The sequence below is a fragment of the Camellia sinensis genome, chromosome 3, assembly GCF_055761805.1.
Source record: "Camellia sinensis isolate YWXY chromosome 3, ASM5576180v1, whole genome shotgun sequence".
NCBI classification, from domain to species: domain Eukaryota; kingdom Viridiplantae; phylum Streptophyta; class Magnoliopsida; order Ericales; family Theaceae; genus Camellia; species Camellia sinensis.
In genome coordinates, this window is record NC_138963.1 from 40,716,297 (window position 1) to 40,730,316 (window position 14,020).

A 14,020-nucleotide genomic window follows, 5' to 3' on the forward strand; every position below is an offset into this window, starting at 1 on the left:
TCTACTACAATAATAATACTATGATAGGTAGTCATTACTTTGTATGACTTCCATTGGAGCATCTCCACCAGTAATTGTCAAATGCAAATGCCAAAGTTATAATTTATCATATTATAAAGTTAATAAATTAAATTTTAACAATGTTATCGTATTAGTGTAAATGTTATTTTTTGCAGAAGATGTCATATTTTGACATTAATAGCTGTTTTAGCTATTAATTGAGTTGTTCTTAGAGAGTTGGGCCTCAAAATTGAGGATTGTTGGATTAACCACCATTGGAATTTTGACTGCCTCTCCACCATCCTCCCCAATCTTATTAAATCCAAAATTGAGAGCACCACACTTAACTGGCATGCTCACGCCGAAGACACTTTCACTTGGACATCTTCACATAATGGTATTTTCACCAATAAATCGGCTTACCTTCTTGCCCTCAAACCATTTTCTACCTCTCCTTTCCTTAGTTGGTCATGGATTTGGCGCACGCCCACCACCCCCCGGATTCAACACTTCCTTTGGCTTACTTCACATGCCAAATTAGCCACCAAATCTTTCCTCCTCACTCGAAAGATTACTCAAGACAGCCTTTGTCCCCACTTCCAATCCCACCCTAAAACCATCACCCATGCTTTGCGTGACTATCCCTCTTCTTGAGCCCTATGGACCCTCCTAGGCATTCCCGAATCCCTCACCCCCTCCTTCTCTTCGGACACTCCCCACTGGCTCCACGTTAATTATGTATCAAACGTTCGCCATCAATCGTGTCTTTGGGTTGTCCTTTTTCCCCTCACCTGTTGGACCATCTGGAAACACTGCAACGCCTTCTGTTTTGATACCAACCCATCCCCCCTTCCCAACCCTGCCGCTATCACTACTAATGCTGTTCATTGGCAATTCATCTCAAATTTTCCTTACCTCGCCCAAGACCAAGATTTTATCCTTTGTGAACTGGAAACCTCCCGACCATCCCTGATTCAAACTCAACATTGATGGAGCAGCTCACGGCAATCTCGGGGCTGCCTCAGCAGGAGGTATCATCAGAGATTCAAATGGTACTTGGATTAGTGGATTCAGTTGCAACATTGGATACACAACTAGTGTAGCAGCAGAATTGTGGGGACTTCATTACGGGTTACAATTGGCAAGAGACCTTAACATGCCTAATATTGAAGTAGAGACAGATGCAACCACTGTGCAACATCTGTTGAACAATCGGCCTCCAATACATCATCCGTTTAGTAATCTAATTTCTGATTGCAGGTGGCTCCTCGACCACGTACAGGACATTCATTACATTTTCCGTGGAGCAAACACTTGTGCGGACCTGTTGGCCAAAGAATGACACAAGCTGACTGAAAGCCTTCATATTTATCCTACTATGTGTGGTTTTATTACTGAACATGTTTGTATGGATGCCATGGGAACTTCTTATCCCAGATTTGTGCTTGACTTATCTTAGCTTTATAATATCCCTTTATTACCAAAAAAAAACAGTTAGTGATAAATTTTATATTTTAATGCTCCAATGAAGCTGTTAAATAGGCTCCCAAAAATGTTAAATTTCAAAAGACTCGCTAATTGGGGTGAATTATTTAAGAAGAAAAGAGAGAGATGTGACAAATACAAGAGAAGAAATATGACATTGTTAATTTAAATTAAAGTAAAATGGTACAATGTGACATCGACAGTCAGTAAAAGTTTAGGATCTAAATATTTCCATGGTCCAATGATCCCATCCTAAAAGTTTAAATTAAAGTAAAATGGGACAATGGTCCTCTAATTTTAGGATCTAAGCATTTCCATCAGAGCACTCATTCAATCATTAAATTAATAAACTTTTAACACAAAATTAGACTCCCCTTTGATCACTTTTTATCACAAAAGGTTTGATTGCTTCTCTTTCCCATATTTTCTCATCAACCAAACAGAATTCTAAAGCAAAATATAAACAACCACAACTAAAAACAACAAAAGCAACCAGATGGTAACCATAGGAGAAACACAGCTCCAAAATCCCCCATTCTCTTCCACAAATGGATCATCACCCCATTCCAAAACCTCTTTATCATACTTATTATTATTCCTCACACCACCCACCACCACACAATCTCTTCCTTCTTCGGCCAATCTAATATGTTCTAAAATATGAGGAAAAACCTTCAAATAAGCCTCTTCCCCAATCAACAAATCTGAATGCCCAAAACCCTCCACCACCACCCTCTCATGCCTAAAACCAGGTTGGTGCAATTTCATGTACTTGTGAGCCAAAAAAGAAGTCTTGGGAGTCACAAGCAAAGTCCGCCCACCTGACACGTAAAGTGAGGAGATTGTCATTTTCTCGGGATGTGTGGCGTATGAGTTTTCTCCGTTGGGGCCCACGATGAAGCCCGCGTTGCAAATCCTTCTGAGGTGAGGGAATGCGGCCATGGGAAGCCGTGGGAGGGTGTGTTTTAATTGGTAGTGCATGGCAGGACTTATGTTGTCGTGCCAGAATGTGTTGCCAAAGATGCCTGAGAAGACTTCACATTCGTCACACGTGCATCGCTCGGAGCGGGGGATGAGACGGGCGATGAATTTGAGTAGGCGGTGCCGGGGAGTGGAGGATGGTGATTTGAAGAGAGGGAGGATCTTGTTCTTGCCTAGGATCATCATTGATATCTGCAATTTGATTGAAGTTTTAAAGTAAGGATATGTACAGGCTTGGAAAAAATATAGCATGATGTTTAGAGGTATGTAGATTTTAGGCCTGTCTTGATTATCCCATGACTAAAAAAATTTGTTTGGCAAATTGTTTATAAGGAATTATTTTTGAAAATAACTTAATCTTTTGAAATACACCAAAAATTTATTTTTGAATTTAAAACCATAGTTGTTCTTGAATTTATTTAATTATTTTATGCTTGAAGAACAAAAAAAAAAAAAGATAACAAATAGGTGTTCAAATTATATTCAACTGTTATAATCTGATTTTGTGTTTGTATTAAAGGTGTTTTTGAATCTTGAATTTGAGTAAAAATTTATGGAGGAAAAATAAAAAGTTTCACATTTCCCTTCCATTTTCTTTTCCCTTTTTAAAATTCTTATCAAAATTTGAGATCTAAACATAGCTTAAAATGCAGATATCGGATTTGAAAACATTGAAAAGGATTCAAAAATTTGAAAATATATGCTTTCTTATGTTTGGGTATATGTTTGATCCAACTTACTCCAATTAAAAATTGATAACCTATAAACAATATATGAAAATACGCCTCCCCTAATTTCAAGATAATTAATTTTTAAAATTTATTTAAGTATATCATTTTTCTTTTCTAACTAATTTCCTTTACTTCTAATTACTTTTTACAGTGGATAAATTTCAGTCCCCAAATTTGTCAACTAGTCCATATTTTTGTGAGAATGCAGAGAGAGAAAGCTTACAGGGATGAGGGGAAGCCACATTTTGAAAGTGGCTAAAGGAGTGAGCTTGAAGAACATTGAAGAGTTGGTGCAAGTCAAAGAAGCTATTTGAGTTGCAGAGACATGGCCTCCCATAATAGCTATATGTATGGCTAACCCTCCAACACAGTGTGCAACCACATGTACCTTTGTCATTGGCCCATGCATACTATGGATTTTATTGATCACTGTAAAAATAATAATAATCAAAATCAAGAGTTAACTTGCAACAAAAGCATTTGATTTTTCTTTTTTATATATTGGTTAGTGTCATGTTTTATTGCATGGACCCTTCTAAAGTTACTATTTGTGTTGAAAAGTTGACACTTAGATCAGGATATGAGATATATATATATATATATATATGTGTGTGTGTGTGTGAGAGAGAGAGAGATATATTCCTAGTTATAAATGCATCTAACAAAAATGTATAAGCAGTCAAGTTTATTGGATTAAACACGTTTTTTACCACTGCAACTTATGAATAGTCATGTATTGACTATAACAAACTAAGGTTTTAAAGACAAAAATTTAAAGGCTAAAAATATATTTGTTGTCAAAAGTGTTATTATTATACTTTTAGGGCGAAATTGGGCATTTAGTAACAAATTTCTCTCCTTTTAGGACCAAAATTTGTTTTAAAAAATAAACTTTTTTTGAACAAATTCTTGTCCCAAAAATGTGCATTTATTAGCAACATTTTCAAAATTTTGTTGCTAAAAAGTCTTCTTTTTCTTTTACTTTTCAAGACAAACTTTTATGCTGTGTTTGGTTAGAGGATTTGAGGAGGGATTTGGAAAGGGAAATGGAAAAGGTAGGTGAAATGAGAATAAAATATGCCTAAATTTCACATAGTTTCACACACCTTTTCCCTTTTCCTTTCCAAATCCCTCTCCAAATCCTCCAACAAAACACAGCATTAGTGACTATCTTTGCGACAATAAGAATTGGTTTCCAAATATCTTTTGCAAAAAAAAATTTTTAGGGACAAAAAAATTTGATCTCTAAAACTTTTATTTGTTGTAGTGTTATACGAATTGGACACTTCGGTATATATCCGCCCCGGCACATGTTGCCAAGTTCACATGACATAGCATAGGTATCAAGAACTTCTAAGCTGAACTAAAATTTAAATATTAGTAATTTACCAGAAGGTATATCAAATTTGCCAATATCCTCAATGGTGAAGTTGTTGGAAGGATTCAGAGGGTGTAATCTTGGTTGAAGTGACCATGTTTCATGGCCTTCATCTAGTAGAGTTCTAACCAAATCATTTGGTTCTGTTGGTAGGCAATAACTCTCTGTGGAATGCCCATTAATTAGTAGTACTGGATTTAGTTTCTTTTCCCCTTGAGGCCTCCACGGACTCTGATTGCATTTCCATTGTCTGCAACTGATGATAAACCCATCCTCTGCACAATTTCCCAAGAAGCAAAAAATTACTTTGAAATTGATTTTTTTTGGGAAATTACAAGAGAGAGAGAGAGAGAGAGAGAGGGATTGGGGGAAATAGATGGAGAATAAAAAATGTGGAAGGTAGGGGCAATAATTGCAAATAGATGGAGAATAAAAAATAATTGAAGTAGGGGTTTAAAGAAATAAATTGCAAAAACATGGTTTCTTTTTTACTCTTTTGCCCCTCACCCTTTCTCTCTTCCCTCATTTCTTCTCTCTCCTCTCTCGTCTGCGGCCCCCTCCCTCACCCAACCTCGCAATCGCCAACTACTCCTCAACTATCTCCCAACCTTCTCCGGTCTGAGGGAAGGGCATTTTTGTCATTTCATATAGGTGGATTCAACCTCTTAGTATGGAGTTTCTATTTGCACATTATATTTTTTTTTCTCAATTCACACCATTTTCTCCTTTTGAATATCAACTACCAAACAAAAACAAAAGTTAATTGTTCAAATATCAACTACCGAACTAGGATTTTGTTCAGTAACTGATATCTGATCTGAACCATGTTTTTGTAATTTTTTTCCCCCACCTCCCATTTTCCTGTAATTTCCCCTATCTTCTCCCCAAATGCTAGATTGTTTTGAGATTGAGCTGAACTAAGTACAAGTGAAGTTCTAAGCTTCCCAAGGAATTGGTTTTTATGCTTTGAAAATACCTGTTTTCACCTCATGCAGAGTACTGCTTGGATAAGGCCTTAGGTGGAGTTCTGGTGGGTTGAAGTCCTTGTGACACCCTCGCGGCACTTGTGAGAAGTAAGTTCTGAAGAGAGTCTGCAACACAAGGCACACAAACCTACCCCTCATGTTCCCTTCTAGGCTTATCAAGCTCTTGAGGAGCTCTATCATGGAAATACTCAGCTTCCCTTTTAATTTCAACATTTTTTCCTTTGAACCGTCCATAGAGACTCTATTGAGTGTCACATTCATTGTTGTTGTCTCCCTCCATGCATATAATGCATAGAGATAAGGATTCAATACCTTCTTCCCTTCAAGAACATATCTGCATCAAAACGAATTTCTGTTAGTTTTAGGAAACAATTCAACAAAAAAAGAGGAGAAAATTACACTTTATCCTTTCGAACTATCAATTTGTGTATATATGTTAAAGATCCGTTACAAAAATAAATGAAAAATTGGCTTGTGACTTAGCACATAACATCTCAAATATTATGGAATGCTTAAACTGGCCTACTCCTTTTTTTCCCCATTCCTTTGTCCTACCCACGACCGTAGCCATGACAGGCATGGTGTAGACAAACATGACTATTGATGTGGGTAGGAGAGAAGGAAAAAAAAAAAGAAGAAGAATAAGATCATTTTAAGCATTTCACAATATTTGAGATGTCATGTGTAAGTCACATATCAATTTTCCAGCAATTTATGTAATGGATTCTTAACGGAATATTCACATTGATTCAAATGAATAGTTCAAGGCAACAAAGTGTAGCATTTCTTAGTTGAGGGGATAACGTAATATGAAGTGATATCTTAAGCAGGTAAAGTGTAATTTGCTCCCAAAAACAAACAAACTGAAAAGTTAGGAACCTGTAAAAGTTCTCTTGAAATTTACCCAAAATACTGATTTGTGGTCCATATACTATTAATGTATAGTAGGATCCACACTTGGAATGAATCTCAACCACATAATAATTTCTTGGTATTTTTCTAGGTAAATTTTATGGTCCCTAATAGAAAAAATAAAATAAAATAAAATAAAAACAGAAAGAAGATAAATTAATGACCTGGAACCAGAAGAGGCTGCAAGGAGGAGTCGATAATGCATACACTGTGTGTATGGAGTTCTGTTGTCCAATTGACACAAATCAACTTCCCCATCTATGACATGTAACTTATCCATCTCCAATGCCTTAAATTCAACATATCCACCAACTTTACCCCTTAATAGCTGATGAGAAACTCCCAAAATTGTACTATTTCTATGCATTTCCTTCTCATCAGTATTACAATTCATCTTCAATTTCAGATAAGCTTCACATGGCATACCTCCCACATACCCTCTCATAGTTTCTCTAAACACAACCATCGATTCCGGGCTTCTTCCAAACTTCATGCTAGTGATTGAACCGAGCTTCGGATAAGAAACTGTATTTTGTTTTCTTTTGTTCTTGAGGACATCCTCCACAAGGTGCCTGCTTACGTGCTCAGCTAAGGCAGCTATGGTTAGACATGGATTTACGCCAACTGAGCAAGGTATTAACGAGGCGTCACAAACGTATAGGCCTTGGTACACTGAGGTTTGAGACTTTTTGTCAAATACTTGACCATTGGGGTTACAAACCCCGTGTGAAGAGTCTGATGATGCATTGCAACCCCCTAGAAGATGAACTGATGTGCTCCTAAACCTTGACATGAACAAAATTCCCCCTAATTTTTTAGTAAGCTTTTGGAAGGCCTCAATCTTTCGTGGAAGTATAGGATCGTGAGGTGGACTAAAACATAGTTTGTTTGTGTCCTTTTCAAATGTTATTTTTCCATCACTCTCATCGTATCCCATTGCATTGAGAATCATTGCTTTGCTGTCTTGGAGTCCTAACATGTGCTTTAGCTTGTCTATGACACCATGTAAGAACCACGAGCCACGTGGCCATCCATAAGTTGTAATTCCTTTAAATAGCAAGTAAGGATACGCGGTTGGGAGTATTGCACTCTGCCATATTAGAAAAAGTTTAAGTGCTCGGAAAATTTTTAATGTGAAAAAAAAATAAAAAATGGATTGGTTATATGAATATGAAATTCGACCTGAATTGTGAATCCCAGTGAGGAAGTGTATGACGAAGAAATGGATGGTCCCGGCCTTTCTTGGAAGGGTATTTTTGAGAAACTATTTTTGTCTATGCCATAAGCACTCAAAGGTGCAGGGCTTCCTGCAAGATAAGCAACAGTGTTTCCATTGCAGCTAAAACCCAATCCAAGTCTTTCTGAGAGTTTCAATCCTCTCAATTGGGACTCGAATAGTATATCAGCTGTACCAAACACTCCAGCTGCAGAATGAGTTAATTTAAGAAATTGATTAATATTTGTACAACCCAAATTGAACTGATGTTTGACTCTTTTTGTAAATTATATATTACCTGAGAGGATAACAAAATCGGATGTTAAATAGTCGATCTCATTGAAAAAGACAAGCCACTGCCGCCTTCTTTCTCTTCTTGTTCTTTGTTCTTTTTCAAAAATGTTATTTGGGTTTTCTACCACATACTGAACTTGACATTCGGTTTTGATAGTACACCCGGCCTGTATCACACAATTTGATTTAAGAGAGAAAAGATTAGCTTGAACATTCAACAACAGATGATTCCATTCATAATTGATGCTAACCATCTTTTTTCTTTCTTTTTTTTAATACTCTTCACCTTTATTTATTTATCATGACAAATGACTATTAATCATGTGAGTTAGTTTTAAAATTCCAATTTTTCTGAGTTATTCCTTTAAAAAAAATATGGCTTTTGGCTACAATTTCAATTCTAGCTCAATTCCAGCTAACAGTTTTATACTAATTAAGTGATATGTAAATCTCAATGAGCGATCAATTTCTGTGAGTATGTCCTAACCTATGAAGTACGAACACCTGTCTTGAGGTTGCATATTGGTGTCCAACCCAAGCATGCTGGAAGAAGTGTCACCCTTTTTTTCTTTCAATCGAGCACCCTGGGGACAAGTGATTTCCCGTTGTTTTTCACTATGTAAATAATCCAAGGTTGATAAATATAAAAATTACATGTTTTGCATGTGCCCTCACATGCATTCTTTGGAAAAATTGCATTTTCATTTATCTAGTTGTGTCACTTGTCCGTGTCTGTGCTTCTTAGGTCTTGTCACACCGAATCATTCATACTTGCAAGCTCAAACATTGTAAGGAAAAATGACAATGACCTGGACTGCAGAAACCAAATAGGTCTTGTCTGTCGAGTTCTTGGCATTGTAGGGACATCCAGCAAGACAATTTCCACAAGCTAAGCAAGTACCCATTTCTTGCGACTTCATTGTATTTGATGCTTGTTCTTCTATCTCAAAATTGACACCGAGCTTCAATGGACCTCGACTAGTTTCTTCAAACTCTTCTCCAGCTACTTCTTCCATGATTTTCGTGTTGGCAAATTTCACAGGAACACTTTGTATTCTCAGCATGGATGAAGCAGAAGCTTGGCAGGCCTCCCAATCTCTTTCCCATTCTTTTGGCCATTTGGGATTTCGCCTTGCGCGAATTGGAGTTGGCAGCATAACCCCTGCATTCATTAGTGATCCGCCTCCAAGCCCACAGGCCATTGCTGCTAGAGAATCATCTTGTTCATATAACTATTATTTGATCAAACAAATCTATGTTAGCATAGAATTTTTGCATATTTGAAAAACATAAAAGCTCAAGTCAAGTTATCAATATGGTATAGCTAACCTATTTATCTACAAAAATTACATCTTTGCCTCTGCAGACTCTTCTTTAGCAGGAATCTCGTGCTCTATGTCGCACTTATTAGTCTCGAACAGCTGAATTTGACAATAATTTATACATCCTTTTGACAATTTGACAATTATTTACACTTCTTAGTCTACAAAATATAAACATGCTTAATGTTTTTCTGTAAATTAAAAACAGTAATTCATTTTTATAACCAATGCGAAGTTTTGTTCTTAATGCTGGCCCCATTACTTGTTGACTCTATTTTTTCTTTGAATGATTCTAGAACGATGAATTACTGAGGGAGCGATTTTTCCAAAACAATCACAGGAAATCTTTTGTTAACACGGATTCTTATTTTTCAATGATATTCCTCAATCAAGAAATTGAAGAGGGACTAATGACCTGAAACAAAGCATCCTTTGGGCCAAAGCTGATCCCCAAGTTCCTGTTTTCAATCCTGGCAGCTGACATGATCTTGAAACTATCAGTCGGAAAGTCCTGAGCTTCCCATCTCCGGCCTTTCTCAATCAAACACACTTTTATCCCGGCCATTGACATCCGACAAGCAGCAACAGAACCACCATATCCAGATCCCACCACAATAGCATCATAACCATCTACATCCCCATCACCATCACCATACTCTACTTTCTCCATTTCCTTTGAAAAAAAAAAAAAAAATCCCAAATCAAATTAAATCTTTTCCAAAGTTTTTGGTGATGACAGAGTGAAGAGAGTGAAGGAATTTGAGTTTCAGATTCATTCATATAAAAATACTTTTATTACTGCATATGGATGTTACTAGATACACCATTTTGTAATGTTGTGATTTGTTGGTGACAATGGCTGTGGAAAAACAGCTGTGGTTTTCATTGGTTTTTGGGTGAATAAGTGGTTTTCATTGTTGTCAACGAAGAAAACTGAAGCGTTGGCCATAGAACAGAATCTAACGAAATTTACCTAGTTTTATGCTCCTTAGAGTTCATAAACAATCTGACGATCTGCCCATAAACTTTTGTCCATTATTAAACAGAGAAGCATTATAAAATAGTGAAGTCTCAAAAAAACCAAAATGTTTTGTTTTCATAATTCTTGTCTAGTGTGTAAGAAAGCACCTATATAACATTATAGTCTAATGCTTCCTAACGTTATGTTTTACCAATGGCATGATCTACACAACATTCTCTTCTGCAGAGAATCTTTTTTATTTTTTTTTAATAACAGGAATTTGATATTTGTGTAGAAATATTCTTGTCCAATATGTTTTGAGGACACAGCCAGGAATCCTCTGTCCTCCTTCCTTACGCTGTGTTTGGTTGGGGGATTTAGGAAGGGAAATAGAAAGGGAAATGGAAATGAAAGGAAAAGGAGAAAGAATTAATAGAATTCCAAATTCCAACTATGTTTGGTTGTGTTGGTTATAAAATAGAATTGATGTCCTAAAAGGTATCCTATTTCTTTATTTATTTCTCACCCCCTTTCTTTTCCCATATATTTTTTATTATAACCAAACATAAATAGGATTACATTTCTCATTCTTTTTCCAAATCCCACCTCAAAAACTCCAACCAAACACAGCATTAATGTGCAGATCCAACTATGACGAACATAGGAATCTTGGGGTATGATGGTATGGCATGGAGGCATTAGTGACAAGGAATGGGAATTTTGGAGACAGATGATCCCGTTCAAAGCTACTCCCTATTGTAACTAACAAAAATATATTTAGAAACAAAAATTACATGTCACAAAATATAAGGCCATTTTTCTATGAACTACTCCAACGCTACTCTCTAGGCTAACTCTTCATCCAAACCAACTTAACATTCATGTTTTTTTTTTTATGGCACGCAAGGCATAGATGAAAAAAAAATAACATGTCATTTACAAAGCCTGTCAGAGTTAAAAAAAAAAATGAAGAGAACAAACTTCATTTAGAGAGTACATTGGAGTTGCTCTTAGTATGCAAGAAAAGACCAACGGGTGGCCTAGTGAATATGGTGCTTTCTTACCAGATGTGATGTTTCGGTTCGAGTCTTATTTGCTACAAATGTTGCTTCCGCTTTCATTATTCCCCTCCTACCAATTTTCCCCAAAAAAATACAAAGTATGCAAGAGAGCAATTATAGCATACGAATCTATAGAATACATGTGTCCAATCACACATTATGCCTTTTAACCACATGAAGATGATCCAAAGATGCATTCTTATCCAAGATGTTCAGATGCACATCACATTTAGGTAAAACCAAAGGACAACTAGTAGATTCTGTATTTGAAAGGACAACTAGTATATACTAGTCTATGTTAAAATATATGGGTAATATGGAAATGATGCTTTATATTGAAATGATGCTTTTATCACAAGGATATAATCTATAGAAACAAAATGAACCCTATGGAAATCATACAACCATCCAAATATGTTGTCTGTCTGTATGCAAAAATAATTTAGTACATTGGACGGCACTTGGTCCTCTTTGCTCAAAGTTAAATTTTTTTTGGAGTTTAGGTACAATGATCACAAGGACATTCAAAGTAAATATATTTAGTGTGTTTGGTTTTAATTTTCTGGAAATTGAATTTTTTTTTTATTGAATATTTTTTAAATTTTAAGCAATTTTTTTAGATGTACCAGTAAAATGTATCTAAATAGTAAAATATTTGTGAAAAAATATTTTAAAAAATTAATAAATATACAAAAATATGAAAAATGTATTGAATTTTTTTTTTCTTTTTTTTTGGTATTTAGTGAATTTTTTAAAGATTTTTTCCACAAATATTATACTTTTTAAGTGTATTTATGTTAGGTGTGCCTAATTTTTTTTTTTAAAATACGAAAAAATAAAAAAGTAAAATTTTCTGAAACCAAAACCAAGCAAGTTGATTATTATTACAACTCAAAGGAAGAACTTGTTCAAACCCTACCTATTTCAGCCGACTTTCAAGGGCCTGAGATGCCAAAAAAAAAAATCAACTGGGATCATTTTGTTCTTAAAAAAAAAAAAACAAAAAAACTTGTGTTTTATTTGGCTTAACATGGTCACGTGGTCACTGAATAACTTCTCATGTAGAAGGCTTCTCATTAGGGATGTACAAATATCGGATTGGACTAGTTTCTCATTGGATTTGTTATGTACTTGTGTTATATGTCGATGGGTTTTTGGTAAGTAGTGGAATGTTCATTTCAATATAATTTTCATAATATATATAAATTACCTCATACTAATTGATAAAAAAATAAATTATTTATTAAAAATAATTTATGAACAAATCCAGATTAGGAGCTCCACAATTCGTAATAACACACTCGAGTGGCAAACCACCACCCATTCTCCAGCAAAGCCCTAGTAAGGTAATAGCTGCCGGGATGGATAAAGGAAGGAAAGAAAATTTAAGAGCAACCTCAATGGTGATTGCCACTTTAACATCCCACAGTACCACATTTTTGTTTGGTAAGTGATGATGCCAGAATGTCATAATTTGACAATTCTATAGTCATTTGTAGACCTCATCATAAGAGAGAGAGCGAGTTAGCTCTTGTTAAATTTAATACAACATTTAGCATTATCAGGTCATTTGAGAGAAAATTTTCAGACCATACCTGTATGAGAGGGTTCAAGAATATTGTAGGAGAATTTGAAGATTTTCGATGATCTTTGAAGGAAACTTGAATTTTCTAGAAATAATGAGAGGCTTAGCAGTCACAATTAGGCACACAATAGCAAAGAAATGATGGAGATAAGAGATTGGATGAAGAAGAAGGCAAAGTAATTAGAGAGAGAATAATAGCAAGGCTCTCCTATGGATCTCCCATTTTCACTCTACCTTGCATCCCATGGATCTTTCATTTTCACTCTCAAGGTAGATAATAGAGAAGGGAAATTAGTTCTTTCCCAAGAGTTGTCTCTCCAAAATTCATCCCATGTAAAATTATGGGTGGATGCTATTTATAGACACTTCATGATGTAGGATGGAGCCCATGTACAAGGCACATGAGAAATTTTCCCTCTAACTACCTTGTCCGAAGAGGTGAGCTCTCCAAGGTGAGGAAAATCCCGAAGAGGAAATCAACCTCTCGGCGAACACTTCTTCTTAGCCACACCTAACCAACGATCTCCAATCATCCCAAAGGATCAGGGGTAGTCCCAGAGGACGCCTTGTCGCAAATATTACCGAGTCTCAGGGATCCCTTAGATCGTACTACCTCGACCCAGGTAAAAGCTAGTTTAACCGAGCAATGAATTTATCTCCACTCACCGTCCTTAGGATCAGATCTTTTGTTCAAACTCCATCACACCCATGATTCTGGTGCATAGATCCCGAAAAGCTCCGAACACGCAAGTGTTCTGGGACTCATTAACAAAGCGACTTCTAGATTGCATTCGAATCCGTTCGAAGCCAAGCGCCTCGAATCTCTAGGTTCGTAGATCCGAACCTTTTTGAGTCCGAGCTCAAATAGGTTTCCAGATTCGTGGTTCTGAATCTTTTCAGGACTAAGCCAATATCTCAGAGAATGAATCTCCTTCAAGGATTTCATCTCTTTTGAAAACAATCGTTAACCTCCTCAAGTGCCCATATGATTTGTGCCTCCTCGGATGGACTTGTTGAACTCTCTTTAGAGATATCTACTTGATGAGTCTTTCTTTGCCCAATTTGTTGGCTTTCTTATAGACCCGTTCAATAGAATTCCCTTAGGCCC

The 14,020-nt window shown here is 36.1% G+C and overlaps 2 protein-coding genes across 2 annotated transcripts; both read right to left on the reverse strand.

The window, feature by feature from the left end:
• Positions 1-1,623: 1,623 nt before the first annotated feature.
• LOC114318624 (uncharacterized) lies at positions 1,624-6,900 on the reverse strand. Its single transcript, XM_082919579.1, has 5 exons — positions 6,638-6,900; positions 5,552-5,895; positions 4,587-4,850; positions 3,421-3,626; positions 1,624-2,658 (listed from the first exon to the last, which is right to left on the reverse strand). The coding sequence occupies exons 1-5, from the start codon at positions 6,895-6,897 to the stop codon at positions 1,933-1,935; spliced, it is 1,800 nt and encodes a 599-aa protein (XP_082775705.1). The 5' UTR covers positions 6,898-6,900; the 3' UTR covers positions 1,624-1,932.
• Positions 6,901-7,088: 188 nt separating this feature from the next.
• Positions 7,089-9,975, reverse strand: LOC114318625 (uncharacterized). Its single transcript, XM_082917970.1, has 7 exons — positions 9,721-9,975; positions 9,342-9,404; positions 8,793-9,215; positions 7,988-8,150; positions 7,656-7,897; positions 7,174-7,563; positions 7,089-7,097 (listed from the first exon to the last, which is right to left on the reverse strand). The coding sequence occupies exons 1-7, from the start codon at positions 9,973-9,975 to the stop codon at positions 7,089-7,091; spliced, it is 1,545 nt and encodes a 514-aa protein (XP_082774096.1).
• Positions 9,976-14,020: the final 4,045 nt, after the last annotated feature.

Coding starts and splice junctions, on each gene's coding strand:
- LOC114318624 (XM_082919579.1), bottom strand. CDS start 6,897: ATGCCATGTGAAGCTTATCTGAAATTGAAGATGAATTGTAATACTGAT. Junction 3,627..4,586: donor CAAATTTGATATACCTTCTG/GTAAATTACTAA, acceptor TTATTTTTACAG/TGATCAATAAAATCCATAGT. Junction 2,659..3,420: donor TGTGGCTTCCCCTCATCCCT/GTAAGCTTTCTC, acceptor ATCAAATTGCAG/ATATCAATGATGATCCTAGG.
- LOC114318625 (XM_082917970.1), bottom strand. CDS start 9,975: ATGGAGAAAGTAGAGTATGGTGATGGTGATGGGGATGTAGATGGTTAT. Junction 7,898..7,987: donor CGATTTTGTTATCCTCTCAG/GTAATATATAAT, acceptor CTCATTCTGCAG/CTGGAGTGTTTGGTACAGCT. Junction 7,564..7,655: donor CACTGGGATTCACAATTCAG/GTCGAATTTCAT, acceptor CTAATATGGCAG/AGTGCAATACTCCCAACCGC.